The 26,726-nt window shown below is 36.7% G+C and overlaps 1 protein-coding gene across 3 annotated transcripts in view; it reads right to left on the bottom strand.

The window, feature by feature from the left end:
- HERC2 (HECT and RLD domain containing E3 ubiquitin protein ligase 2) overlaps positions 1–26,726 on the bottom strand; it is a 104,044-nt gene that overhangs the window by 45,641 nt on the left and 31,677 nt on the right. For all 3 annotated transcript variants that reach the window (XM_059839441.1, XM_059839440.1, XM_059839442.1), the window contains exons 10-44: positions 26,191–26,364; positions 25,395–25,583; positions 24,615–24,766; positions 23,651–23,808; positions 23,096–23,209; positions 21,499–21,750; positions 20,435–20,628; positions 19,685–19,885; positions 18,837–19,065; positions 18,638–18,762; positions 18,032–18,210; positions 16,939–17,123; positions 16,426–16,581; positions 15,979–16,164; positions 14,978–15,148; positions 14,768–14,871; positions 14,507–14,657; positions 13,735–13,949; positions 12,732–12,864; positions 12,508–12,635; positions 12,196–12,391; positions 11,476–11,612; positions 10,793–10,966; positions 10,563–10,699; positions 10,330–10,481; positions 9,712–9,903; positions 8,702–8,889; positions 6,779–6,971; positions 6,033–6,215; positions 5,282–5,466; positions 3,504–3,651; positions 3,215–3,411; positions 2,752–2,982; positions 1,938–2,073; positions 1,254–1,397 (exon numbers count right to left, since the gene is read on the bottom strand). In XM_059839441.1, coding sequence (XP_059695424.1) covers positions 1,254–1,397; positions 1,938–2,073; positions 2,752–2,982; positions 3,215–3,411; positions 3,504–3,651; positions 5,282–5,466; positions 6,033–6,215; positions 6,779–6,971; positions 8,702–8,889; positions 9,712–9,903; positions 10,330–10,481; positions 10,563–10,699; positions 10,793–10,966; positions 11,476–11,612; positions 12,196–12,391; positions 12,508–12,635; positions 12,732–12,864; positions 13,735–13,949; positions 14,507–14,657; positions 14,768–14,871; positions 14,978–15,148; positions 15,979–16,164; positions 16,426–16,581; positions 16,939–17,123; positions 18,032–18,210; positions 18,638–18,762; positions 18,837–19,065; positions 19,685–19,885; positions 20,435–20,628; positions 21,499–21,750; positions 23,096–23,209; positions 23,651–23,808; positions 24,615–24,766; positions 25,395–25,583; positions 26,191–26,364 — 5,989 coding nt within the window. The remainder of the gene's footprint in view (positions 1–1,253; positions 1,398–1,937; positions 2,074–2,751; positions 2,983–3,214; positions 3,412–3,503; positions 3,652–5,281; positions 5,467–6,032; positions 6,216–6,778; positions 6,972–8,701; positions 8,890–9,711; positions 9,904–10,329; positions 10,482–10,562; positions 10,700–10,792; positions 10,967–11,475; positions 11,613–12,195; positions 12,392–12,507; positions 12,636–12,731; positions 12,865–13,734; positions 13,950–14,506; positions 14,658–14,767; positions 14,872–14,977; positions 15,149–15,978; positions 16,165–16,425; positions 16,582–16,938; positions 17,124–18,031; positions 18,211–18,637; positions 18,763–18,836; positions 19,066–19,684; positions 19,886–20,434; positions 20,629–21,498; positions 21,751–23,095; positions 23,210–23,650; positions 23,809–24,614; positions 24,767–25,394; positions 25,584–26,190; positions 26,365–26,726) is intronic.

Below are 26,726 nucleotides of genomic sequence, written 5' to 3'. Positions count from 1 at the left end.
GCAAAAAGCAAGTATAAAATTTATAGATCAACAATATATTTATTAAAATACACCTAAGACATGTCTAACAGAAACTACTCAGTGGACAGTGAATTTACACCTTGTGTCTTTTGAGTCCACCTTTTTTTGCAATAAGGCTATTAGCAAGAGGTACTTCCAGGACAAACCACTTGATCCAGACAACCAAGAACTTTAGTGATCCCAAAACCATGCTTTTCTGGATTTCCTCCAAAATATAATGCATTAATTATAGGAGTTATTTTCCCTATAATGCAGGTCTTGGGAAGAGATCCCTTTAGGTATTCATTGTCCCTTCAAAACAGGATAATTTTATTTAACCAACTTGCTTGCAATTCTGCAACTTTCATATTTAATTTTGTAATCCTGTTGGCACAAACATTCATGTTTCCTAAATCTTTACTGTGACTACTACATGAAAATGTTCTCTCTTCACTAAACAATAATAAAACAGTTAACAGTCCTCAACATATGTTGTTCCAGTTAAAAAAAAAGTGTTACTTTTTTTTTCCCCTTTTAAAAATGATGGTAAGAGTGAAACCCTGCTCCATTCCTAAAAAAAACCCTGTAGATTCCCTTGACTTAAAATCTGGCAATTGACAAAAAAATCCCACAAAAAATATCCATATAAGACAAATATATTATTATATTTAAAGATATTGCATACTTCACAAATACCCAAGGAATTAATACATACTCCAAAGGCATTGACAGTTATCTCAAAAGCTGAGACAGTTACTGTACTTATTTTTATACGTAGAATGCAGGTAGAAGAAATAATTCAAATTATTAGAACTACAACTCCTTCAACTCTTTTAATATAATGATTAAGAAATTATATTCTATACTTGTTTCACTGGAAGCTGCAAGACATTTGAAGCAAAATCAATAGCCAATTTTAACTTTTAAAGCAGAAAAAGAAAATCTCTGCAAAAAGTATCAAGTACTTTAAAATTACTTAAAAAGCTTATTAACCATAGAAGACCTACAGATTTAGCTAACTCCAGTATTTAGAGCTTCAAACACTTGATGTTCTTAGTTTTCAAAACTTGAGTAAAAAAGTCAAAATCTTTTTAACATAGAGGCTTAAAACATGCAAGAACTTTAATTTTTAATCTTTACAGAGCAAACTGAATTTCTACCATCCAGCTGCCACTAGCAAGGGTTATTATGGTCACATACTCTATCTACCATCTAATAAAAGACCAGCACAGTCATGTAGCACTCTAGAATACCTGCAGGATTTGATGCACACTCCTGAACAGCTGGCTGAGATAAGATCTGCCTGAGTGTATCCTGGTGAGAAAGCAGAGCTCGTCCAGCTTTTAGTATGTACAGCTTTAACTGCTGGCACCGCAGCAGATCCAGATCAACTTGACCTATCAGAAATATTGAGCAGCCATTAGAGCTAGAAATCTCTTGTATTAGGGAAGAAAGACTATCATTCATATAACCTCAGCCCAAACATCAGTTTGCATCTTAACTCACTGTGTACTGCTCACATGAGTCAGTTTAAACAGCACATGGATCAAAAGCCTGTACACATTGTATGACTCATGGTATCAAAAATACTGCCTTCCTACTTTTCACAACCTGGACAATCACACTGCTGATTCATAACACAGTAAGTGCAGCTGGAGATGTTACGTGGATCTGGTATTTTAAACAACTCAGTAGAGTAAGATCAGCCCCAAACCTTATTTACAGTTTCTCATCAAAGATATTTCACTTATAGTGAAGAGCAATTCACCATCCAGCTAAATTTGTCTCAAGTACCTATCATCCAGCACTGAATAAGAAAACAGGTAAGGTTCCAGGACACCCTTTTCCTTATCTATGTTTGCTGGTACTAGTATTTCTCTCAGAGCATCTTCATCTACTTCCAAAGAAAACAAACAGCAAAAAGCCCCCAACTGTACCTGAAAGACCTTGATTGGGAGACTTCATTCTTTGTTTTTCTATTTTACTTCCAGCCAAATTTACTAGCTGAGCCCAAATGGATAGCATAGGTTCAGTGAAAGGCAAGTTGTTCACATTAAAAGCCACAACAGGAAGCTAGACAGTGGGAGAACAATCAGACAAAAAACTTACAAAAAAAAAAAAAACAGGTAAGCATTTTACTAAAATCTCACAGAGTCACTAAAAAGTTGCAACGCCTATTAACTGTGGAAGAGGAAGAGCAGCATTTGTCTTACTGCTCTTGACCAGGAACAACTAAAGAGGATTTCTATTCCCTACACAGCTCCTAAGCCTGTATTTGTACCACACAATTGCAGGCCTTCTTGGTGAGAAAGCAGAACAGAGTCAGGACAAGAAAGAACTCCACACTCTGAAGCAAACCAAGCACTTGGCCTATGCTTTCACTAAAGTCGCATCACCCAAATCAAGATTCAACTGCAAATACCCAAGACTTTCTAAGATTAATTAGCAAATCAAGTTAAATAGAAAGCTCCTCTCATCTAAGAGCTAAAAACCACATTACAATAACTTGGGACTTGACCTCAAATCAAACAACTCTAGCTTAAACCCCTCTTCCTTTCACCTTCCCACCAAATGAGGATGGGATTTAAAGGTCCTACAGAGGTTTGCATGAGGACCATCTTAGACGTGCATTCAGAGCATTGGGTGTGTTGCATGTCAGCATACTTAGCCAATCAAGAACTAACGTTTTCTTTGGTCCATATTAGAGTTTTACACCTTCCCAGTGTTAAAGCCTTAATAAAACCAACTCACTGGTTTCAGTTGATTCAGAGGGCACACTCTGCACGTTCGCATGTCGTAGAACTGCACAGTGATTTTTCCTTTCGGGGTGATGCGTGTCACCGTGCCTTCTCCAAATTCATCGTGAACCACTTGTCCACCCAGTCTCAAGCGACTGTCTATGCCACCAATCACAGCCAAGACTGCCATCAGAGCTCCCACCTCTGGATTCTCAGTGTCAGGGAAGTAGTCATCCAATACAGCCTAACATAGAACAAAAAAATTTAACTGTAGGGAGAAAACACACCCTTCTATCTGCTTTAAAATACAAAGTTAAGCACACATATTTCAACTTAAAAATTACAACACAAATATATATAAAAGTAGAAAAATGGTTTTAATATTAAGCTTAATATTGTTTACAAAGATTTAGTATTTATAATTTCAAAATAAATATTGCTATAAAAATGAGCTTATTTTAAAACGTGGAAACTACCCCTTCTGACTGTTTTCCTGCAAAGATGTGGGTGATGGAGGTTAGCTGAGAGTTGATGTACTTGTTTATGAGTCCATTCCACTGGCTGAGCGAATGCAGCGTCCTCAGCAGTGCCACTATCTCTTCTGCTAAAGTACTACTATGAGTGGCAGTTAGAGATGCTTGGGGCCTGGCCTTTCTCCTCCTCAGAGTAGATTCTGGAAAGACAAAGCAGTGGCAGAACAGTTATGAGTTTAATGCACACACTTCCCATACAGGAAAACAAGCCACTGAGGGAAGATTCCTCTACCTCTGAGCAGTGGGATATCCGAAGAACAAGTACTAAGCAGGCTCCCTAAAAATCCAAACAGTTTTTCCACGAGAAATTTCATGTCTCTTGACCTTTCATTTTTATCCCAGGATGGAAGTACTGCTTTCAATAAATGTACAGCAAGGATCTAAAAAGAGAACAAAATTAGTGTTATTCTAGTCTACATCACCAAATACTAAAGAAGCTCTCAAACATATTAAGTACAGAAGAATGATGTTTTTAAAGTTTGCTTTCCTTTGTAGTTGTTTTTATAATGCTGATTTCTTTTGTGCTGTGGAAATTACAGGGCTACTGATCTTGAGTTTGTTAAGGGATATTTTAAAATAAATGGATATAGTTCAGAACCAGTAACAATTTTACTGGCACATCATATCAGTGAACCAATCTCTTAGGACATGAGACATGCACACAGAGAAACAAAAACAAATAGAAAAAATAGGAATACAGAACGGGAAAGTTTGTTCAGACTGCAGGCTCAGAAATTAGTACTAAGATGTATTTTAGAATGAAAGTTTTCAAGTGTTCTGCAAAGAAGCTATAATCGCTAAAATTCATGAGATAGAAGCTGAATGGTGGAAGGCAGGCAACAGCAGCCACAGTGACACTCAAAAGTAGCCACTGTGAAACCAGGGCCTCCAACACAGTCCAGAAGGAAGAGGCTGGCATCTCTCAACCCAGACACCCAGTGCAGGACTGACAAGAACAGGGGAAGGTGCAGCACTGCAGTATCAAAGAGCAGAGGGGGTTGCATATTTTGCATAGGAGCACTTCAGGTTTTGAGCTTCCTCATCTTGCACCCAGACGACCAATACAAGTGACTAACAGCAAAGATAACTCTCCTCTTGCACACTTTGTCAATAACATGTCTTTATAGAACTTCAAGGTCTCATCTTTTTGTTGTTCTTCTGTTGGTACAGGAAGTACATGAGGAATGGCCATTTCCCTTGAGTATTCCCTGAACAGCACAGAAGTCCTGAATGATAACAGAAGTCTCACCTTACCAAAACTACGGGCAAGAATGTACTGGAAGATCACACATAAATGCACAGGACTTTATGACACAAGGCTTTAGTTAACAAATGCTGATGGCTTATCAAGGAAAAGAATAAGATGATCTTTTGATTCCCCAAGGCTTAAAATTTGACAGAGTTATTTCATAATAAATTTTCTTTTCCGTGTCATGTTGAGGGCATTAGCAAAATGCTAAGGAACAGCAAAAAGAGGGGAAAAAAAAAGAGAAAAAATTAAAAGAAAATAAGAAATGAGAAAAGGGGGAAGATGACAAGGGAAATACAATATGAAAATAAGATGCAAAGATGTAGCTTCTTAAGAGAGACTGTAATTTAAATAATATTAACAGTTTCCAATGGAAATAGGGGCCGCAGACAATACATAATTTAGTAACTTTAAATGAAATGTAACTTTTTCCTAAACATATACTTGTTATTCTTTAATTTATTCAAACTATAGGAAATGTTATGTGGAAGTTTCTGAAGCACAATTCTGGAACACTGTTTTGACCTTTCTTTCAATAGAACAAGGGAATCCACAGTATCCTGAAGGTTCAAAATTCAAGAGATGTAAATTTAAAACAGTAATTCCTAAATATAAAGAAAATGTTATCTTTCTCCCAACTAACTAAAAACTGATTTATGGACATCTCCCAGCTGTTTTGTAAAATATATCTTTCTTTTTAGGACAACTAAAGTCCACCAATTTAATTGCCTATTGAAGTAATTTGGAAATAAACACATTACCTGTCTCTGTAGCGAAGCAGCAGTGAAAGATTCATGCCCCTCAACAATTTTCATTAGCAAAGTAATCCACTGAGAGGTACTAAGAGTGCTGCACATCTGAGGCATGAGTGCTATGCTTCGAATGAATCCCAACGTGCACCAACTCCTATGCTGTTCTTTATAAACTAATTTATTTGGCAAGGAAGCTAAAAACAAAAAGATATATACATATAACAGTAATAGTTGACTTTTTCACCAGCTGTGTAGTTCTCTATATGCTACATGGGGCTTTTTCGGACAAATCAGAACACCAACCCATTTCACTGTCTTTATGTGAACTGGTAATTTCAATTTTAAAGCCTGTAATTAATTTTATAAAATAAACCTTTAAAACAATTCTCATCATTACACTGTTTCCTCATTTCAAAGTAGTTAACAGCATTACTTCTGAAATTACACAAAAGCTACAAAAAGGAGTATGACACACCTAGTCATACTGTTTTTGCCAAACACAAAAAGGTTGCCAATAAATTAATTGTCTAAGTGAACAATTCACATCTCAAGCATTTCTGCTGCTTTTACTGTTTATATTCTAAGAACACACAGATCACTTACATCACCTTTAAAAATTAAGATTTTAAAAGCTCTGAAAATGCATTTCCCAGCCTTTGGGCTTGAAATGATTAAAAACTAGAAAGAAAGATTTACAAACTTACAAGACAACAAAGCACAAGACAAGCACACAGCTCAGTCAGATTGCTGCTGTGTATACCTGACTTATCTATCGTTCCACTCTCCACAAGCATACGAAGCAGCCCACACAAAGTCCGAGTGGCATCGCTCTGCATGACTTCAGCATGGACACCAGCAGAGAGACAAAGTGTCTGCAACAGGTTCACAGTACTTGTCAGCATCATGGAAGTAGGGTGGAGATTCCTTTCAACTTGTTCTCCTTCTGAAGGGAGACACAAAAGGCAAAGGAATACATTAATACTGAGTCACTTTATTTCACAAAGGTTCTCAAACCAACATTTTGTGAATGTTTGTCAGAAATTGTTTCTCTGAGATGATCTGGCATGAAGAAGATTCCTTATCGCCAACTCCTAAGTAGTGCAAAATATAAATCAGGCATTTTGCACATATATTTTCAAGTGTCTTTCTAGCAGCGCCCAGATGAAAGGCATAACTAGACCATATATGAAACCCACTCCAGAATGTGTTAACATATGTTAAAGTGTATACCTCCAGGTATCTGTAACTGAAACTATTTTAACTGAATAAAATAAATTTCCTCTGCCCCATGAATATGCAGCAATGTGACACCATCTTCTCTATCTTCCTTTCTCACAGTAAAGTTACATTAAGAAGATTCTGGTCAGAAGTGTACACCTATTAAATGAATCTTCTTTGATGAAGCACTTGCTCCTGCTTTGAAAAAACTATTTTATATTGCAAGATCCCAATTTTAAAATCCAACTGCAACTGTGCCTCTGCTTTTATAATTTTTTTTTTTTTTACCAGAATCATCCTCAGTGTCTGAATCCTCCGTTGTGGGCTGTGTTGCAGGTGGTGGCTCAGCTAGTTTGAGATCGTATTTTCCCTCCTTTCCCATTCTGTAAGAATTTGTACTTCCAGTATCCCACTGCACTCTAATCCAGCCATCTTCTCCCAGTTCTCCAATCACACGACCCAAACCTGGTGTGGGTCCATCCTGACAGAAGAGAGAGGTTCAAGTTACTCAATCAACAATGGTAATTCACACCGAAAGCTCATAAAATAATAATGCAATTGCTCCTTTTTGCTGCTAACCTAATGATTAGGCAGTAAACATTCAATGGGGTTTCAAAAATCAAGCATGAAGTTAGAAAGCATTTCACAATTTTCAAAAAAATCACTCCAGTAAGCTGCATATTTGGACACCCATTATTAGATCTCTTTTAGTAGGTCTTACTGAAGTTACTTACTTAGTTACATACTTAGTATGTCTTACTAAAGTAGAAGTTATGTCCTGCATAGATGGAAATGGATACATATATAGCAAATAAGTTATTCAGTTTCCTCTTAAATGGCAAATTAGCAGAGTCTCACTAAAAGAGAATTTTAAACATCTACAAAAATGAACCTAAACAGATCATTAACATCTTTTATGTTAATTCTCCAAGGCTTTTGGGGTAAATGGTCAGAACTGCACAGCACTGCTATAAGACAGTGAAGGACTGATAAAGCTGGTTGTGAAAAACACAAGCTGGGCCTCTTGCTTATCTTGCTTATCCTGGTTCCAGCAAGGCCTAACAACTGAGTGATGACTGGAATGACACAGAGCTCTTGTGCAACAATGTTGTTTAAGAGAGGCACAAGAAGGGCACCAGGGCCCAAATAACTGCCACACTACTCCCTTCATTGAGAAAAACAAACCTTGTTTTAAATCCAGTTCCTTCAGGAGATAAGGATGCACACAAAGATCCTCTGATGAAGTTCAGAGAGCCCCTACTGCTGCCTCAGTACATGGAGGAGGACCAAAGTGTTTATTCTACCTCTCTTGGCAACTATAAATTCTGACAGAAGGTAACTGAGATCCTCACTGAGCCCTATTATTGCCTTAGGCACCCTTCAACATGCAGATGAAGGGAAACATGGGATGTGTAATAATGCACACATGGCCAAAGTCCCCAAACCCCACCTACAACATGATTTTTCCATCCCATGGGGACAGGCCAAAATTTACAGTATAAAAAAGAGTGGCTTCAGGGGCAAGATAGGACTGGAGGGAAAAAACTCTGCTCAAGATCTGTTAACAGACTATATCTCTCTTCCCTAAGAGAAGCCTTTATGTGAGCTTTGCATCTCCAACAGCATTGGAGCACACCTGGGAATATTAATTTACATACACACAGATAGATATACATGTGTGTGTGTGTATATATATACATATATATATATACATATACATATACTATATATATAGTGCTATTAGATCTCTTGCTATACTTTGTGTCACAACACATACTAACAGTCTGTAGTTAGTGCACTTATCACCAGCAATCCTGAGCCTGCTTTTCTGGTGCTTCAATTAACCATACTACCTGTGAGTTGGGATAATGCAAGTCCTTATTGAATCCATCAGACCTACAGAACTGCACTGGTCAACTGCACTATTTGTGCTTCTGTGCTCATGCAAGTTCTCCTCCAAACTCAGACTTAAAATGCTAAACTGGGCTACAATCAGAATTTAAGCCCAGTTGCAACCAGCCCCTCTGATCTCTGAGGACCAGCTGGAATGCAAGGTTTATTTTCTGTTAAATTCCCATATCCTTAATTCAACATTTTTGGAATGTAAAATGCCCTTAAGTTTGATGGACCGGAAACTTCACAGACAGTCACTGAACAGAGACTTTAGATAATAACACATCCCACCCAAAACCTGTATGAAGGAAGTTGTACCTGATCACCCCATTTCCAGTCTACCCCTCTGACCACTCTGGTACCAATTTTCATCATAGCTGCCAGCTCTGGTCCAGAAACAGGGAGCTGAACAGGTGTAGTTTCCTTTCTTGACTCTTCTAGGACTGTGGCAGAAGCCCCATGAGAAGAGGCAATCATATCCTCTTCAATATTATCAGAACTGGGTCCTAACAAAGAAAAAGCACAAAAGAGGTTTCATATCCAGCTACACGTGTATATACGTACCTTTGTCACATGTAAACTTACAGGCACATAAACTTTGTAATATAAAAGCAGTAACAAACAGAAGAGCTGACTAGCAGGTGATAAGTCAAATGACCTTTTAGAAAACTGAGGTGTAATGGTTTTGAATGCACAGAAATTGAAATACTTAATTTTGAATGAAAAAACGAGAGAAAAGTAAAAGACATTAATAATGATGACTCAATTGGCTCAAACAGCATTTTTTTAAAAAACTTTTGGTGCACACTTCAGTTAAACACAAGTTACAGGAACAAATGTTTGCTATTATATAACAAAACAAAGAGAGAAAAAACAAGGCAATTTGAATTGTAGCAAAACACACCAGAGAACTTCTATGAAAGAACAAAGCAAGCTTAAATATGCAGACTGGAAACATTTTTCACACACAGAACAAATGAAATGGAGAGTAGAGAGTAGGCCGTTTTTACTACTTTGACTTTAAATTTTCCATTTTTAATTTATTTGCAATGGTTCCACCAAAACTACACATTAACTAAAATTTTAGAAAAGGCTGGCTAAAGCAAACACTTAATTAAAAAAAAAGGTTAAATAAAGATTGCAATTAAATTAACCTCCTTCTCAATCATGCTTGCAGATGTGGTTTTTACACCAGGGTAAAGGTAAATAGCATTAAGCACTATCTTTAAGCAGCAAAGTGATTCTGTAATTTGGGTACATCAACAGGTAGAAAACACAGGGGAATTGTAAAGCAAATGCCTTCTCCAAGTAAGAAAGAAGAACTGTACCTATGAGCCGCAGTGTGGTTTGTGTCAAGGCCAGCATGCCAGAATTGAGGAGCAGGCTCAGGGTATTCGCACCATGCTGCAGAGTCAACATGTTCAGCATGACCAGCAGAAAACGTGCTTGGGGAATGGTTCCAAGACTTGGTCCTGCTGGATTCTCATTAGTAATTGTTTGAAGAGGAACAGGCTGCAGACCTAGTTCAAACGTAATATAAATAACAAAGTCAGCTGGCATTTGGGAGCTACAATAAAATAGGTTATAGATTTGTTCGATTGATGGTTTAAATTATTTTTTATTCCCTGCTTGGCTTTGAGAACTTAAAAGCAAAAGTTCCAAGAAACTGATTACGATTTGTATTATAATGGTAAAATGTTACGAATGAGTTATCAATCACTTTTTGCTGGGAAATCCGCAATATACTCAAACATTGAAATATGAGTTAACACGGGGTCAAGGTGGAAAGGTTGGAAAAACACACAGAATCAAAGCCAAAGTAATTCTCAACACAAATCAAGGGAACTGATTTCAACATCCCAATTATTGGGAACTTATAAGAAAAAGCAATAATATTAATGTAAAACAGTTTTCTCCACAGAAAACAGCAACGAGATGAGAGTCACCTAGTTCTTTAAACTTTGCATTAGCATCTAGCAGGATGTTCCGGACGTTCTGAATAGCCCATGCATACAACTTTCCAAAAGTTACTTCGAGCAGCATTCTGTTAAACGGCGGGATCAGATCCACATCCTTCAGGCAGTCGGTAAGAGGCTCCCTTCAAAGAAAAACAATAACAAAAATAAGTATCGTTCTCTTATTAAAAAATTTTGGAAGCAAAAGCAACAAGAAGTTTTACCCTATATTGGCTCCTTCTGGGATAAGCCTCTGCCATCCACAGAACATGGCATACTGCACAGATGGGAGCAAAAAATTTTTAGCTGACAATTTCAGAATAGTGTCTATTCCCTCCAGACGAACTTCTGCTCTTTCCAACTGTCAAAGGCAAAAAAAAACAAATTGTCATACTTATGTAAATTGCTAATAACTGTCATAATTACATAAGTGGCACGTTTTTGTCCATGTCACCTGTTTTAATAAACATTTTCTCATTTTTTCTACATCCACTGGCTCTTCTTTAAGTGCAAATTCAACAATGGTGTTAAGGAGGGCAGACTGTGGATACAAGCCTTGAACATTTTGCTTCAGCCATTTGTATTTGTGGACACCCGTAACTGTACTCAAAATTGGCTGCCACTTATCCTGTAAAACAAGAAGGTAGTATGTCAAAACTTTTTAAACAACTTTAAATTACTGAAAATATAAGTTATTTCATGCAAAACAATTTCCAAATTTAAAACACTGGGAGGACCCGGCAGGAAAATGAAAACTTCTTAAAAATCAGGAAAGAACTTAGTATTCTTTTAATCATTATCATTTTTACTATTGCTACATAAAATTTCAAATGCCTTAATGTTCAAAAAAAGAGGAAGTAAGCCATCACAACATTTTCTTTGGAAATGAAGCTTTATCTAAGATTATCAATAATTTAAAAATTAGAGAAAGTATATTCACATTAGCTAAATACATAGTACAACCTTATCTTTAAAAATCATTCCAGGCTTCACTGAAACAACATGTCACACTTACTATACATACCAAACACCATTATCAGAACATTATATGTCAAGTTACAGCAATCATGCTTTAGCTCATTCTTTTCTCTCTTGGTATTTTTATTGACAAGGTTGATTCAAAATCTAATATCCTACCTTGGGTGATTTGATTGGTATGGGCTTTTTATCTATAGGTACAGGACTCTGAGGTACCACACAAGATTCTTCTAAATCACTCTCTTCATTTCCTATTTTGGATTCTTCTACATCAGCAGATTCAGATTTTTTTGGCACTATAAAAGAAAAAAAGTATTATTTTTTCATACAGTACAGTTGGATTTTACAGGGTCACATTTTTAGGTTTGCATGATAATCTAAGCACACACAATGCTCAAGATCTGTCTGTAATAAAATGGAAATGTATTCTTGGTGAAGTCCATGTCCAACTATTACCAAATTAACTCTGGTATTACCTGCAGTATGCTTTTACCTTTAAGGACACACTTAATTCACCACATTAATTTAGTTCCAGTTATATCACTGTTTGACTACACGTCAATAAAACCCGGTTTCTAAAACGACGTCACTTCCAGTGGAATGTTACTAAAACCAGCTCAGAGGATCTGATATTGAAGGATAATTTTTACTACACTGAAACATGAAGAAACACATCTCAACTAAACTTGACACTTTAGTTAGCCAGTTCTTGCAGTAGGATCTGACATGCAACTACTGGTTTAGAAAACTTAATGAAAAAGCAGCAGAAAGTAAATGGCTTTGATGCTTTATCTAAGGACAGTCTCATATAGCAGCAAACCTTGAAATTAGATGGCTTTCCAATATTTCAAAGAGAACAGAACATTAATTCTGCCTTACCTCTTTTTTTCCTTTTTTCTCTAATGATTTTCTGAGCTACCCTTCTCCATCGGGGCAAGGAACTAAGAAGTTTAAATTTGGACATTATAGAGAGATCATTGCAAACTGCAGGACGCAGCTCATTGAATAAGAATCTCAAACGCTCAATGACAGGAGCACAAACTTCCTTGTAAGAACGCCCTTGTTCCTGATGTGTCTACAAAAGACATTGAAAGATTAAATTATTTTATAATAGACATTTAAATGAACAATATATAACTTTTTCATAAAACACTTCAAATGAAAATTAATATCAGCAGCTAAGAGGCTTACCTTAATCAGTGAGCATTTTGCTTGGTAGACAACACGACACACATCCACTACAGATTTTGGTAAGGTTTTGTGCTTTACCTGGTCAACTCCAAGGGTACCAGGATGAACAAGAGACAGTGCTACGTGACCTTAATAGGAAAAGGCAATGTTTGAATATGAATTTCCAAAGTCATCCATAGCAGAGTTTAAACTGGTCAAAACAATCATACCACAAGCCTACCTACCCAAATCTTCATGCTTCAGAAGACAGCACAGTAACAGACGTCCTACTTCTTCCACAGGATGCTCAGGAGGGAACGTGATCGGTGTTGTTAGGTGACACTGCTTACAGTATCTCTCTATTTGACACAAGAAGTCCTAAGAAAACACACAACAGCCTCTGTTTAACTTCAGTTTTAAAATACAATGAAAACACTCAAAATACCACAGGCAGCATTTAAATAACATTGAATAATCTCCACAATCTGAACTAACATTCCTGAGATACAATATACAGTATGTGCAATTTAACACACAGCAACTACAACCCAATTCTATAAATACCCTACATCCTTTCTCAAGAGAAACATGACTCAAGGAATAAAGCTACTACTGCTTTGATCTCTTCAGGAGATAGTCGGGTCACCTAAAAAATTTTTCAATTATCTTCTGATAAATTATGATTGATCACTATCACTATACCCAAAGACTTATTTGTGGTTTTTTTTTATAAAGTAGCTGAACTCAGACGGTTAGAAAATCTGAATGTATTACAAAAGACAGCGATCAATGTAAATCACAAGGTTTTTCATAATATTCACAATTCCAACCTTGTGAAACCTGAACCTCAAGGCCCAAAGGGATTTTAAGAAAAAGGCATACATGTATCTGAAACATAAAATACACTTGCATCTTGACAAAAAACCTCCATCTTAGTTCAACTGAAGGTGAGCAGGATCTCTCAATGCTTCTGAAACTCGACATGAGGAGCAATGCATTACCATTTTTTTGTACGAATATTCAAATTTTTTAGTTCTCCCACTCAAAAATTCTGAAGAAACAACATACTGTTATGCTACTAAGTGACATATACATATTTTATTCATTAGTAGTACTCAACCACTCCTTTCACAAAAAGTAATTTTGAAATAACTTTTCCTATTGTTTTCCTATAATTTTTGGAGAATTTTCATCATCACTACCACCCTTCAGAAACCTTTTTTGTGCACAGAACTACTGAGGGCTTACCTTCACAGTGTGATCCTGAATATTATTATCTGCAATAGCTTGGAGAAAGGGCTGTGAATGGTCACTCAAAGTTAATCGATGTGTATACAGTTTTGATTTATTTGGGGTAGTGTTACCAGGTGAACTACAATGGTCTTCATCTTTTTCCTCATTATAACTGTAATGAATCTGACTAGTTTGTAAGCCTCCAGAAAAGATCGATGACTTCAACCATTCTAAAATAAAGAAAACATGAGTGAATCTTCTGATCAAAGAGCAAACTATCAAGACTCAATTTCCTCTAATAAAATGCAATCGCAGGCTTAACAACATTTAGCAACTTTCTCGTCTGCTGGAACTTTTTCACAGGGAAAAAACAGGGCAGCCGTCATATATTTAGAGATATAAGGCCTTAGCAAATTTTCTGCTATTAATACTGAATTATACCTTCTATTCACCTAACCAAGACACCCAGAGAGATAACATCCAATACCACATGATCAGCTCTTAACTGACAAGAAATTGGTGAGATAGGAGACTCTGTAGCATCATTTATTATTTTATGTTGCATACTATGAAATTCTAAATTCAACTGCTCAAAATTATCTAATCTCTATTTAAATCTTATTAAATTATTGGGATCTTGATGAGTGTGGTAGCTAATGCTAAGAATAAGGACTCCTACGGAAGATATCAAGATTAGAGAAGTGCTACATTTTCAGTTGACTTATTTGTCCTTGGTCTTTTTCTTGCATGCTTTGACAAGTAAAGCTCAAAAAGACATCCTGCTTACTGGCACATTCAATTTCCAGAGGAGAAAGTGGTGTGCTCATTGCCAGGTAGGAAGCATGCAGTCCAAGGAGAAGACCCAAATTCCGTTCTGTGTCTATCAGAGGCGATGACAACGTGCTGAGATCTGGCGTTGTAATCACCTCCTGATCAGGCTGCACAAAAGAAATAGTAACGGCAAGCCTGAACTGAGCTCCAACAAGAAATCTGACAGCAAAGCAATGTTTGACTTCAGTGACCATTTACCCATTAGTAACATTTTTACCTCTATATATTGGCCAACACAGAAGGCGTGCATTGATTCCCGTGTGTCCTCAAACTGCAATGCAGCTTCCAAAGCAACAACTGGGTCCTCACCAGCAAACTGAGCTAATGAAACAATGAGGGAATCAATTCAGTATCTAAAAATCTGTTAATTCCAACTGGTTTTGAAACAAAGGTAATTTCTGTCTTTAAGTCAAATGAAAATTCTCACCAAGTATGCTACTGCCAGTTAAAGATTGGGTTTGGAAGTCCTTTATATCATACACTTTGCCATCGATCACTGTCCAAAATCCTCCATCTTTGTTGTGATTCTCTAGGTCAGCCTTACGTATAAGTGTCACCTCCTCATTATTTCTGCAGCTCTGGCCAGTAAAAAATGAACCTGTCCATATAAAACAAAAAAGAGAATTTATCAACAGAAAATCAGAAAGTAAGGGGGTTTTCCTGAACATTCTTTTCATATCTACCTAACCCAATTTTTCACATCTGTTCAAAAGCTGCTTATTTTTTTATATGCTTGAAAGTAAAAGTGGCTATTACTATGTTCCTGTCTATGTATTGTGCAATTAAACTGTCTGAATTCTGTGTTCTAACGCACTAATCTTTAATGTCACCTAGCATTGCCCAGCTATATGGCTGTTTTGTGTGGAGGTGGAACAGAACAATCAGTTTGCTGGTAAATCACTGCTCTAATCACTTCTTCCTCCAAATTACTTTGGTTTTATTACTCACTTGCCTGCAAGCAATTTGTTGTATATTTCATTTCAGCTTAAATTCAAATTTTTTTAATATAAAAGAAGCCTCTCTTTTGACCACAGACAAAACTCATATTACAAAGTGCCCTGAGAAAATAATAATTCTTTATTTCAAAGCTTTCACATTACTCATCCTTTATATTAGACAGAATTTAGTAGCAAAATGCCTAGATGTATTACGCAGGTTTTCACTGAAACTTTTCATACTCAAAATGAGAAATTATGTGAACTACTTCTTGAAAAAGCACATCTGTACTCTGCTTAATCCTACCTCTATATGTAACTTCCTTAAGAATGTACTGACAGAAATAAATATTGCCTTATGACTGCCATATAATTTGGTTAATAAAACTTTGTACTGTGAAGTACGATTCCCTTCCTCAGAGTACTTCATGAACAGCCACCACTTTTATACAGCTACTTTGTGAAAGCAGTCAAGATGATGCTAAGTTCATACCCATTATTCCTGGCCATGCTAAATCTTCATTGTCATCCCTTTCCTTTCCAGGGGCTAAGTGGTTAAATCTGTCTAGATGCTCCAGCAAGCCAGCCAACAGAGGGATAGCACCAGCTTCCTGCATTAATCCAGCGTTTTTACTGAGGAGTAGCACTATAGAAACCACCAGTTCTGGAAGAAGAATGCCTAAAACAAAAAACAAAACCAGAAGATACTCACATTTAGTTCAAGGTCTACATTCACTGCACATGGCAGAAGTAAATCACCATTAATATATTCTACCTTTGACTAGCCTTGAGTACAAAGCTCTTGCCTTTCACACTGAATTTTCCCTCCTTCTCTACCATTAACCAAAAAACTAAACTGACTCCTTCTTAGTCATTTAGAACTTTCAAGAAGGTCTTACAATTCTGTGGAAGGGGAAGACGAGAGGAAATTAAAACCTACCTGTTAAATCTCCATCCACAACACAAGATACTTCTGCAAAATGCCTATGACTAGTACAAGCAATGCTGGTTGCTACAGGAAGTATATCACTAATGTGTGTGCACAGAAGAGCAGTGTATTTCTTCAGTAAAGAACCAACACCTAAGAGGTCAGGACCTGTATAAAAATAAAAGAGCACAGAAAACCACCACATAGTCATATTTAAGAAACAGACTTCAAAAGCTGACAAACTCTTCTGAAATTATGGCACTGGATTTTAGCACTAATTTAGGAAATCACATATTTTTAAAAATTTATAAAAAGTTTATTATCTAGATCCTATTACCTAACAAAAAAAAAATTAGCTTACAGAAAACAATGTAAATAAACTACTTTAAAACACTGTTCAGACAGCAACTAGGCTAATAAATGAGACAAGATGATAAACTAAAATAAGAAACTGTTATCCTGTAGAAGTTATTACAGAACTACTTGGGGAGGGGTATTTGCTTTTAATTTCAAACCACAACTTACTGTATGTATTAGGGATCTGGCCAACACAATCTGCTGGGTAAAGCTTGCTAACAAGCAGACGCTGAAAACGGAGCAACAGGTCCAGAGAAGCAGATCTCTCCTTGCTATAAAGTTCTTGGTCCATGCAGGAAGAAATGCGACGAGCAACATCTTTTAGTTTGGCTATGGTCTGAGAAGCGATGTTCCTAAGTGGTACAAAAGTAACACTTCAGGGGAGCTCAGAGAGAAGACAGTCCACAGTCCATGGGCTGAGCTTTTGCTACAATTTTGCATAAATATTCAAGAAATTGCTGCAAAGTTTCTATGCAGCACTTTCACTCCTTTGCATTGCAGTGCTCAAAAAGTCAATGTCTCTGTGATTACGTTTTGGTTAACAGGATTTGTAAAATTCCTCAAGTTTGTGCTTTTTGTCATCACTCTCTACAAAACATAATTTGACAATCTGCCTGCAGTGAAAGCCATGACACTACATAGCTCAAAAGAGTCTCAGTATTGATTAAATTACATGGTTGCCATCACGATTAAGTGAAATTTCTTAGTAAACTCATAATTACTTCCTGCTATACATCCTCTATGTTAAGTACTCCTTTAGCTCCTCTGGCTGATTTAAAGCAGCTTTGTTTTCAGCACCTTAATTGGTCATGCACTCACAACTGTCAGTCAAGAAGTTAAAATGGAGGTTTCTTCTCCACTGACAGTCTCCTTGAGGCAGTTCTAAATAAATAGGACAAAATAGTCAGTTCTAAACAGATTTGTGGTGATTCTCACACTTTGTAAGGACAGTCTTTTAAACATTTGTCCTGTATCTGGTACAAAAACTTTCAGATATTTCTTTCAGTGAAGAAGCATCAAAGTCCATAAAACCAAGGCAATCTTTCTGAAATTGGGTAATTTAGTGTAGAACATTGCTCCTTAGCAAACAGAGCAGAACTACAGATAAGCTACAAGAATGATTAATATTTTGAATTCTGAGGAGCTAAAAATGCTAGCAAGAGACTTTATTCACTAAGCAAAATAAACCATTGTTTAGCTGACTAGTTTATAGAATGTCTAAATACCAATTCTGTACAAAAGACAAATTCAAAACAATTACCTCAGTAATTGCTGAATTAACTGAACTAATGGTAAACTTTGTTTTCCTGCAGATTCATAGATTCCAGTGTTAATAAGGTCTTTGTCCAATGGAGTTCTGCTCCTGTGAAGGGTTGATGCATTTGCTTCTTGTTCATCAATTTCTTTTTCTTTCTGTGCTTCTTTTTTTGCTTCAATATCCTAAAGAAGTAAATCAAGTTAAAGAAAATAAAAACTTCCACCATGATTTTGAAACACTTTTCTAACAAGCGTTCATGTTAATAACATCAAATTATTTTTACCTACAGTAAAAATGAAACAATTCCTACCAAACAAAATGAGTATTGTATATTCTGCAACAACCATATGGGCACACTTTTTTAAAAACAATTATAATTGTTTTTAATATAGTTGTACAATTATAACAATTATAAAAAGAAAGGCAAAGTGAGGGATGAAGGTGGTGAAGGTAAAAAAAGAGTAGGGGAATTGCACAAAACCAGGGTGGATACATGCCAGTAGCTGCTGCAGAGTTCACAACTGAAGGCACATTTACTCTTGTATTTATATATGTAACAAATTCAGTCCCCTGCAGAAGAACCTGAACTGCAAAGCTGATGAACCATACCTGAATTTCTGCAGTAATAGCAGCGTTCAGTGCAGACTCCAAGCCTCCATCAGCCATCAAGCTGCCCACCAAGAGGTCAATCATAAATCTACGTCCCGGGCTGACATTCATTTCATTTCCTGAAACTAAGAATGGAAGAAGCTATTAATGGAATCAAAACACAATGCCCAAACAAAGAGGCTTCAATGTGAGGACCGACCTGCACTGGGCAGGAGCGCAGAGAGCGCCCTGGCGCGCTCCTCGGCCGTGGGCAGCAGCACGGACCAGCCGCTCTGCAGCACCGCCTGCGCCGCCGACTGCACCGTGTTCAGAACCCCAGCGTTGCTGGCCAAGGTTACCACTGTCTGCTTCAGGCTGTTGAGCAGGATACTGCCCAAACCTAAGCCAAGGCATTCTGGATCCACCTGATGACTAATGGCGGCATGAAGCTGAAAAAAAAAAAAGGAAAGTTTTAATTAATAAGTGATATGAACTTGGTGGGGTTGGCAGGAAGTCACTCCTGGAGCAAGTTCAGTGACCAAGATACAAACTTTCACCTGCAAATCTGTACAATGAAAGGGAAACGCTGGCTTGCCTACATCCTGAATTTAAACCAATACTCAAAGATTACAAATGGTAGCTATAAGCCCTGAAGTTCTGAAGTAAACCTAAAGAATAACTTAAACTGTTTCTGCATCACTATATTATGCTAGAAAAAACAACATATTTTCAGTGACTGTCAGACACCAATTAAAGAGGTCATTCCCTTTTAAATAAGCTATTTAAAATTCATAAAAATGCTCAGAATCTCTGACTATACAAGGTTTAATCCATTTAGATATTGTTTTTATAGTTCATTCTTAATGAAACTCAGAAGCTGTCAAGAAGAACAAAAAACAACCACCAGATGCCGAATTTCAAAGAGTATAAAATGATAGTGTAGTTATTTCACTTTTTAAAATCAACAGAAGTGTTTTAAAGCACATTAAAGGTCATGGTTTCCATCCAAGCAACTTAGTGAAAACATTCAGCTCAATGACTGCTCAAAGTGTAAGAAACTGAAGGTACCTGAAGTCTTAGAAGATTTAATGTTGCCACAGCCATACACTCCTTTTCCTGAGGAGGGGGCCAGTCCGAGGATCCATCCATTCCCTCAGTCACTTGTCTCAGTAACAGATCCAGCTGCTCAAAAGTCATGGGGCAAACATCCACCACAAAAGGTACCCGCAAGCCTATTGACCATTCTGAACATGATGACCAAGCAAAACTCTATAAATGGAAACAATACACAAAGTTCCATAGTTAGTTATTTTTTAAATATGACACTGACTACAGATAGGAGTGTAAAGCTAAATCTGCCTTCAAACAGTAATAGATGATGTGGAAATAATTCCAGTATGACTGTCAAAGAGAATGCTCTACTTGCATCCTTGTAAACATACATAAATCCATACAGACCCAGAACTCTTCTATCACATTTTCCAATGTGTTGTCAAACCCAATCCAGATATCTTACTACTTCTGCCACAGGAAACCTTCTGCTGACAACTCCTTAACTGCTGTATCACAAAAAACAAAACAGGTAAATAGCTGCTTCTCAGAACACCCAACAGAGGGAAAGTTGATCATCCCTTTTTGGCAGAACAACTGTGCAAGATTTGGTTTTTTCCCAACGAAGGCCTTTCCAAATCCTTCATTTACTCAGAATAAGGAAGAATACAAAAAGTCATGCAAGCACAGAAAGAAGGACCAGGATTACAATACAGAACACTAACCTCAGTGGGAAGTAAAACCAAAGAATTAAAAATTAAAACCTACCTGAGCAGGTCCACAAGCAATTCCAACTATGTGCTTTGTGTCTAATCCTGGGAGAGCTGCAGGCTCTGGTTTAGTGATACGCAAAGTATCAAAATGCTGACACTGATCATTGCTTCCCCAGCTGTGCACTTCACTGTCTTCAGTCAGTGCTAAACAATGGGTAGATCCAGCTGCCACATCTATCACTTTCTTTCCTGATAAAAAAGTTGGATATGGAAAATATAACTGAGGTACAACAATCATTCACAGAAAAACAGAAGATGTAAGGAAAACTAATTACAACCATGCTTAATTAGGAACATGCTATGGATGTCATGAGTCTCGTTTCTGCCTCAGTAGTGGATTGGAAGAGTATAGCAAAGCATAAAACAAGAGACAGATAAGTACAGAAGTTTACAAGTTTAAAAAAATTAATCTACTTTGTGTCCCTTCCACTTAGAAACTTTTTTGGTGAAGAGTTATTTAAAGATCTCCCCATCTACGACGAGAGACTGTAAAATTATTCTCATTTAGATCATTCAACATATATGAGTAACAATTTAAAGGAAAGACAGAGCAATAAACGAGGTTTCTTCCTCATCTTCCCCAACAGAACCTCAGGTCTTCTCCCAAATGAAGGAAGGAATTTTCTCTCCACTACAAACTAGTCAAAAGTCAAACACAAATTTAGTGGCATTTTTTGTTGTCTGTTATTTTCATTTTTTTTATTCACCTGCCTTAATCTAAGCATGTATTATATATATTTATTTGCATGACAATGCAAACATACTTGCTTTAAAGAAGCATTTCTGTGAACCTAATAAAAGAAAAGCAGTAAGAATATGGAGAACACAAGACATGCAGCATTTAAAGTAGCCATAATATAGTGTCTTTAAGTCTGCTAAAATCTTGTAGGTGTAAATGCAGAAGTGATGGGAAATGCACATTATTACCTTTTTCAATGCTGCCAGCATAAAATACGACACAGTACGTGGTACCATCACTCAAAGCAGAGTTCACTTGTGTCAGGTAAAAAGCTCAAACAACACAAAGAGCTCTGGAATATTTCCAACTCTGATAATTACCTTTCAAGCCTTCCAGCAGTTTGGGATATCGAACGTGCTCCTCTGTCCCATGCCCAAGTCTCTGATTGTCACCTTTCCCCCAGGTGTAGACCTGGCCATCTTTGGTTAAAGCAATAGAGAACTGACTCCCACAGCGTACTTTCACAATGTCCAGATCTTGAAGCTTTTCTATCAACTTGGGAGTTTTGCAACCATCACTGCCTCCTCTTCCCAGTTTTCCATAGTCTCCATCACCCCAAGACCACACCTGGCCTTTAAATCAGAAGAAAGGAAACAAAAAATAATTGAACTGCTTTTTTCATGTAACTAAGTCATCTGTTTAAACAAATAAATTCTTCATAATTTGAGATTCTATAACAAGCACAAATTTAAAATTGTATTTTAAGAAAAGCAGTTTCAAATTAATTTCTAATTGTGGCAATAATAAAGAACAATATCTGAAAAATATTCATGCTGACAAAACTAAACATAAAAAGTACAATATATAACATTCACTGAAAATGTATCAGTGTATGGAAAGTCCTTAAAAATAAATGAAGCAAAGGATTTACTGTAAATCAAGCAAGTTAAAAACTGCTTTCTTTAATTATTTAAAAGAACTTAGAAAATGTTTTCTACATCAAATGGTGAAATTTTCTGTTAAACCTATTTTAATTTTCAGTTTATATCATTCAAGCATTTCTCAAAATGAAATGAAATTGTCATTCATCATGTTCTTTTGAAATACACTACTAAATCTAAGTCCTGACGTAGGAACATATAAGCAGTCAAGTCGTTCTGCATCTGCAGTAAATAAAATTACGGTTCAAGAATGGTAACCCACGCATGCCCAACAGAAAGTCTTGTTTTATGTTCTGATGCATTTCTGTTCCCTACTTGCATCAGCAGAGTCCCTGAGGTACTCTGATAAGCAATGGAAGCAAGCAAGGCAGAAACCAGAGAGAGGAAAAAAATTGATAAAATTTGGGTTTCCATTTCCTGTATGAGCAAACATTTCAGTATTTAAATAATGCCCATCATATTAAGCAGCTGTATTTCAAAGGAACAACTAGCCTCCAAGAACTACCTGCTTTCTAAGAGATGACTTTGGGGCTTGACCTCACAATGAAATGCAGGTTTTGAATCTGTCTCACCCCAGGCACCTTTGCTCAGGGATGCTGGAAAGATGAATTTCCATGCAGCTTCTCTTTTACACTTCAAGGGTTAAGAGAGACAGCTCTACTATCTCTCTGAATTCTGGCTCTTGTGACAACATGAGATATTTGCACTTATATAATAACAAAATGTAGACACGTGCATATATGTATTATTTTGTGGGTCCATTATATATTTACATTAAATATACATACACCATAGCTCTATACATTTACATATTCATAAGGAACACACTGCAAATCCATGCATGGAAATGCTTCTGCAACATTATATACAAAATGTATAAATGTACATATTTTTTTCCCCAGAAGGAATTTCAGCTTCAAATTCTTACAGAATTCAAGCTGCTAGAAATTAACATATCTTCAGTACAAATATCTTCAGAGTAAAAGGAAGGACAGGTAACCTTACTTAAAATTTTAAGTTTTGTTTTGCTACTAACCATTTTCAGTAACTGCAAGAGTCTGAGCATCTCCACTCCCGCACGACACATCAATAACTTTGAGTCCTTTCAGCCCCGTGACCAGCATTGGGATGGTCTGATCTTCACTGGAACCTTCAAAACAAAGTGGTTCTGTGAGAAGCAAAACCCAGAAGGCCTGACAGGTTCTTTTGTTTGGTTTTTTTTGCTTCTTTGCTTTTGGATGTTTTATTGTATAGGTGCAGGGTAGCACTGTTTAGTTTCATTTTCAGATTTGAGTGTCATGACTAAGCTCCTATATGGTTTCTGAGAGAGATCCAACAAGGATTTAACCCATGAAATAGTCTTAGCTTCATGAGGAAAGGAACGGAGAACACTGGAGATTTTTCTTCTCCATCCAGTTGCTTATTTCCAGATAACTCAGGGAATTTACTGGGTTTGAGACAATCCCTCCCATAATTATTTCAATTCACATGAAGCCACATAACGTTCACAAAACAGCTTTAGGTGGGATGAAAGATCATTTGCAACAGACACTAAATTCAACAACTTATCTGAAGCTATCAACTAACTCACCATGACCAAGCCTGCCATAGTTTCCTCGTCCCCATGTATACAGCTCTCCCTCAGCAGTAATGGCTGCACTGTAGGTGCTTCCACAAGCAATATGAACAACATGTTTTCCAGCTTGCTTCCCAGATAAAGCAGATATCATCTTAGGTTCCTCCAGAGGGCTATTTAAAGAGAAGGTGACATATTTCACAAAAGGTGATTTGATGATAAAAGGTGTGACACACTTGTTAGAATTGCTGCAATGCTACCTGCAAGTCTTATCAGTCTGAAGTAACAAAATACAAATAGAACTACATGCCAAAATTAAGTTCAAATTACTCAACAATATCCAAACCACTGAAGGAAAGTCTAACAACTGCAACTTCTGTTTTCAACAGAGTTCATGTAATGCTTTTAAAAAATATTTGTCTACTGTTAAAAATACTACCTTTAATCACTGTATCTGACCAATTAATTTCATCACACTGATAACCTTTGTGTAGTCTCCCTTGCCTCAGAGGGAATTCTTCACTGGGGGAAATCTCTAAAATGTATCCATGCACACCCCCTATACAACACCACTGCAGAAGACTGCTTCTACACAAAACAGGACAGTAATGCCCCAGAAAGATGGAATAATGTACAACATGATTGCATAAAAAATAATGAGCCTGCTCCAACATGTGAGCGTTGGAATGTGAGTCAACATTTCAGAGAAAATGTGCTCTGGATTCATAAAACCATTGATAAAAGACCTGATAACAGTGCTCACTACTACACCTTCCACCTACAAGTACTTCAGAAAGTAGCATCAATAGACAATTAGGAATATTCCAGACAGAGAGAACAAGCAGGGAGAATGCAACTTTTGTTCAGTAACAGAGCCAAATGTCAAATGCTGAACATTGCTTATATACACAACAAAATAATTTTTACTATGAATTCAGAATACTTGCAAATAAATGTTATGATTATTTTTAATACATACACTGTATCCCCATGACCTAGTCTTCCACCATCTCCACAACCCCAAGAGAAAACTTCACCATTTGCTGACAAAGCCAGATAGTGATGGCCATCTGAATGTGCTGCTATCTTCACAATATTTCTGGAAGCTAGACTCTGCACCAGCTGTGGTCCCTGTAAACCAAGCAAAAGCAATATGCTTACAAAATCTGCTGACATTTTCCATCTCATAACTAGGTACAGTTTTCCTATTTCCAGTTTTATCAAAACTTTGCTCTCAAATTAATGACATGAAGGCATGAAGAAAAAAAATGGTCAAAGCTGACAAAAGCAATGCTTTGAAGCTATTTGTTCCCATTCTTATAGGTCTTCAGTACATCTGAAAATGGTGTTTATCTTAAAATTACAGGCTATCTTAGTGACAAAGGCTTCTATTTACAGTGTATTATTGTTTGAGAAACTACACAGCTTGGACACAGTTATATCACTAGAGTAAAATCCATTTCATATCTTCCAATTTCTGAAGTTACCAAGGCCACCATACCAATAAAAGCAATGATCATAGTATCCATAATCTCTAGCAGGATCAAAATTACAGAATCCATATGCTTTTCATCCAATCAACCCAGGAGACAAACCCCACTATTTCTGAAAGTTCAAATACAACAGTACAAAAAGCTCACAAAAAATCAGCATGCGTCCATCTACTCTCCTGAGTAGAGAGTATTTGTGAATATTGAGAAGAGGAAACTTATGAAGCAATACAGAACAAATTTTTAAAAACACGTAAAAAAACTCTCACCAGAGTGTCGCTGTTATATGCTTGTGTATAAACTCTTCCATTCCTAGATAATATCAGAAAGCGTTTCTCTGCACAAGCAACCTGTACAACACCAAGGTTGGCCAGTCCTTCACACTGAATTGGACCACTCACATTAGCATAGTATTTCCAACCTATTAATCCCCAAGCAATGACCTCTTGCAGTGATCCCTAGGAAATAAGAAATTCTGTAAGTACTGAATTTTGAAACAAACAGCTTAATAAAATCCACAGAGCAAATTATTTTTTAAAACTTTATATGCCAAATGTGTTTAAATCTGAGACCGTCCTTCTTTCCAACAGTCAATAAACCTACCTAATTATAAGACTTGCATGCATCATGTTCAGTTCAGTCTGCTACTAAATGAGCAGTAAGTGTCTATGGTAAGAGATTCAGAGATTTTTCAGGCTGGAAAGTTTGGCATTTACTTTTTTCTTTCTTTTATTTTTCTAGTAAGTCAGACCCCCAACATTTATAAAGTCTGGTCTTGAGAGTTTACTCTGAGAAACACAAGAACAGCTGAAAATATGGCAGAATTAGCCATAGTGTGGTAAGAAAGAATGGTTCATAAACCATAAAATTGCACTCCAAGGCTCACTCAAAAAGGGCTGATGCAATAAAAGTTACCCAAGTAAGACAAATTTCAGAACTCAAGGTTATCTTGTGAAAATCAGAAAGGAATTTGAAGACTCTTAGGAGATGTTTTCTTTGCATTCTGAAATTCAGTTATGCTTTTAGGGAAAACATCTTACTGTATTTGATATTGCAAACAATTACCTTATGAGATGTAGGAGAGCTACACTGTGGAGGCATACATGGGGTGGCAAGGCGGTCCAAATGGGCCATGATCACCACAGCTGTTTGTCTCAGATCAATCGCCAGCTCATTGTCCTGTGGCAAAGTCAGATACCTCAGAAAACTTTCATTTGGACTTAGAGGGTAAGTCAGGAGCTGGAAAAGAGAAAAGAGCAGTCAGAAAAACATCCAAGGTATATCTATGAGACTACACAATAAAGTTTAGATAAGATGATTATCTGCTCAAGTGCAAGAGAAAATGAATTAATTCTGCACATTTCACATTAGAGAAAAATCTGAAACATGAATGTTGACAAAATAGTCAGATTGGGTATAGAATAGAAAGTTACAATCATAATAAAACTGATTGTTTTATCAACCTCAGTTAATAACCATGACAGAGTCATAGTTCAACTAATTTTAAACACAAAATTAAAAACAATCCAAACATGCAGAAAAGTTACTTAGCCCCATCTAAGTTCATTATCTCAACAGCATTAACTACAAAACACAATGCT

This window comes from Haemorhous mexicanus, chromosome 2, assembly GCF_027477595.1.
Source record: "Haemorhous mexicanus isolate bHaeMex1 chromosome 2, bHaeMex1.pri, whole genome shotgun sequence".
NCBI lineage: Eukaryota > Metazoa > Chordata > Aves > Passeriformes > Fringillidae > Haemorhous > Haemorhous mexicanus.
Note: the sequence above shows the minus strand (reverse complement) of the source record. Positions and strands in the feature narration are given on the sequence as shown.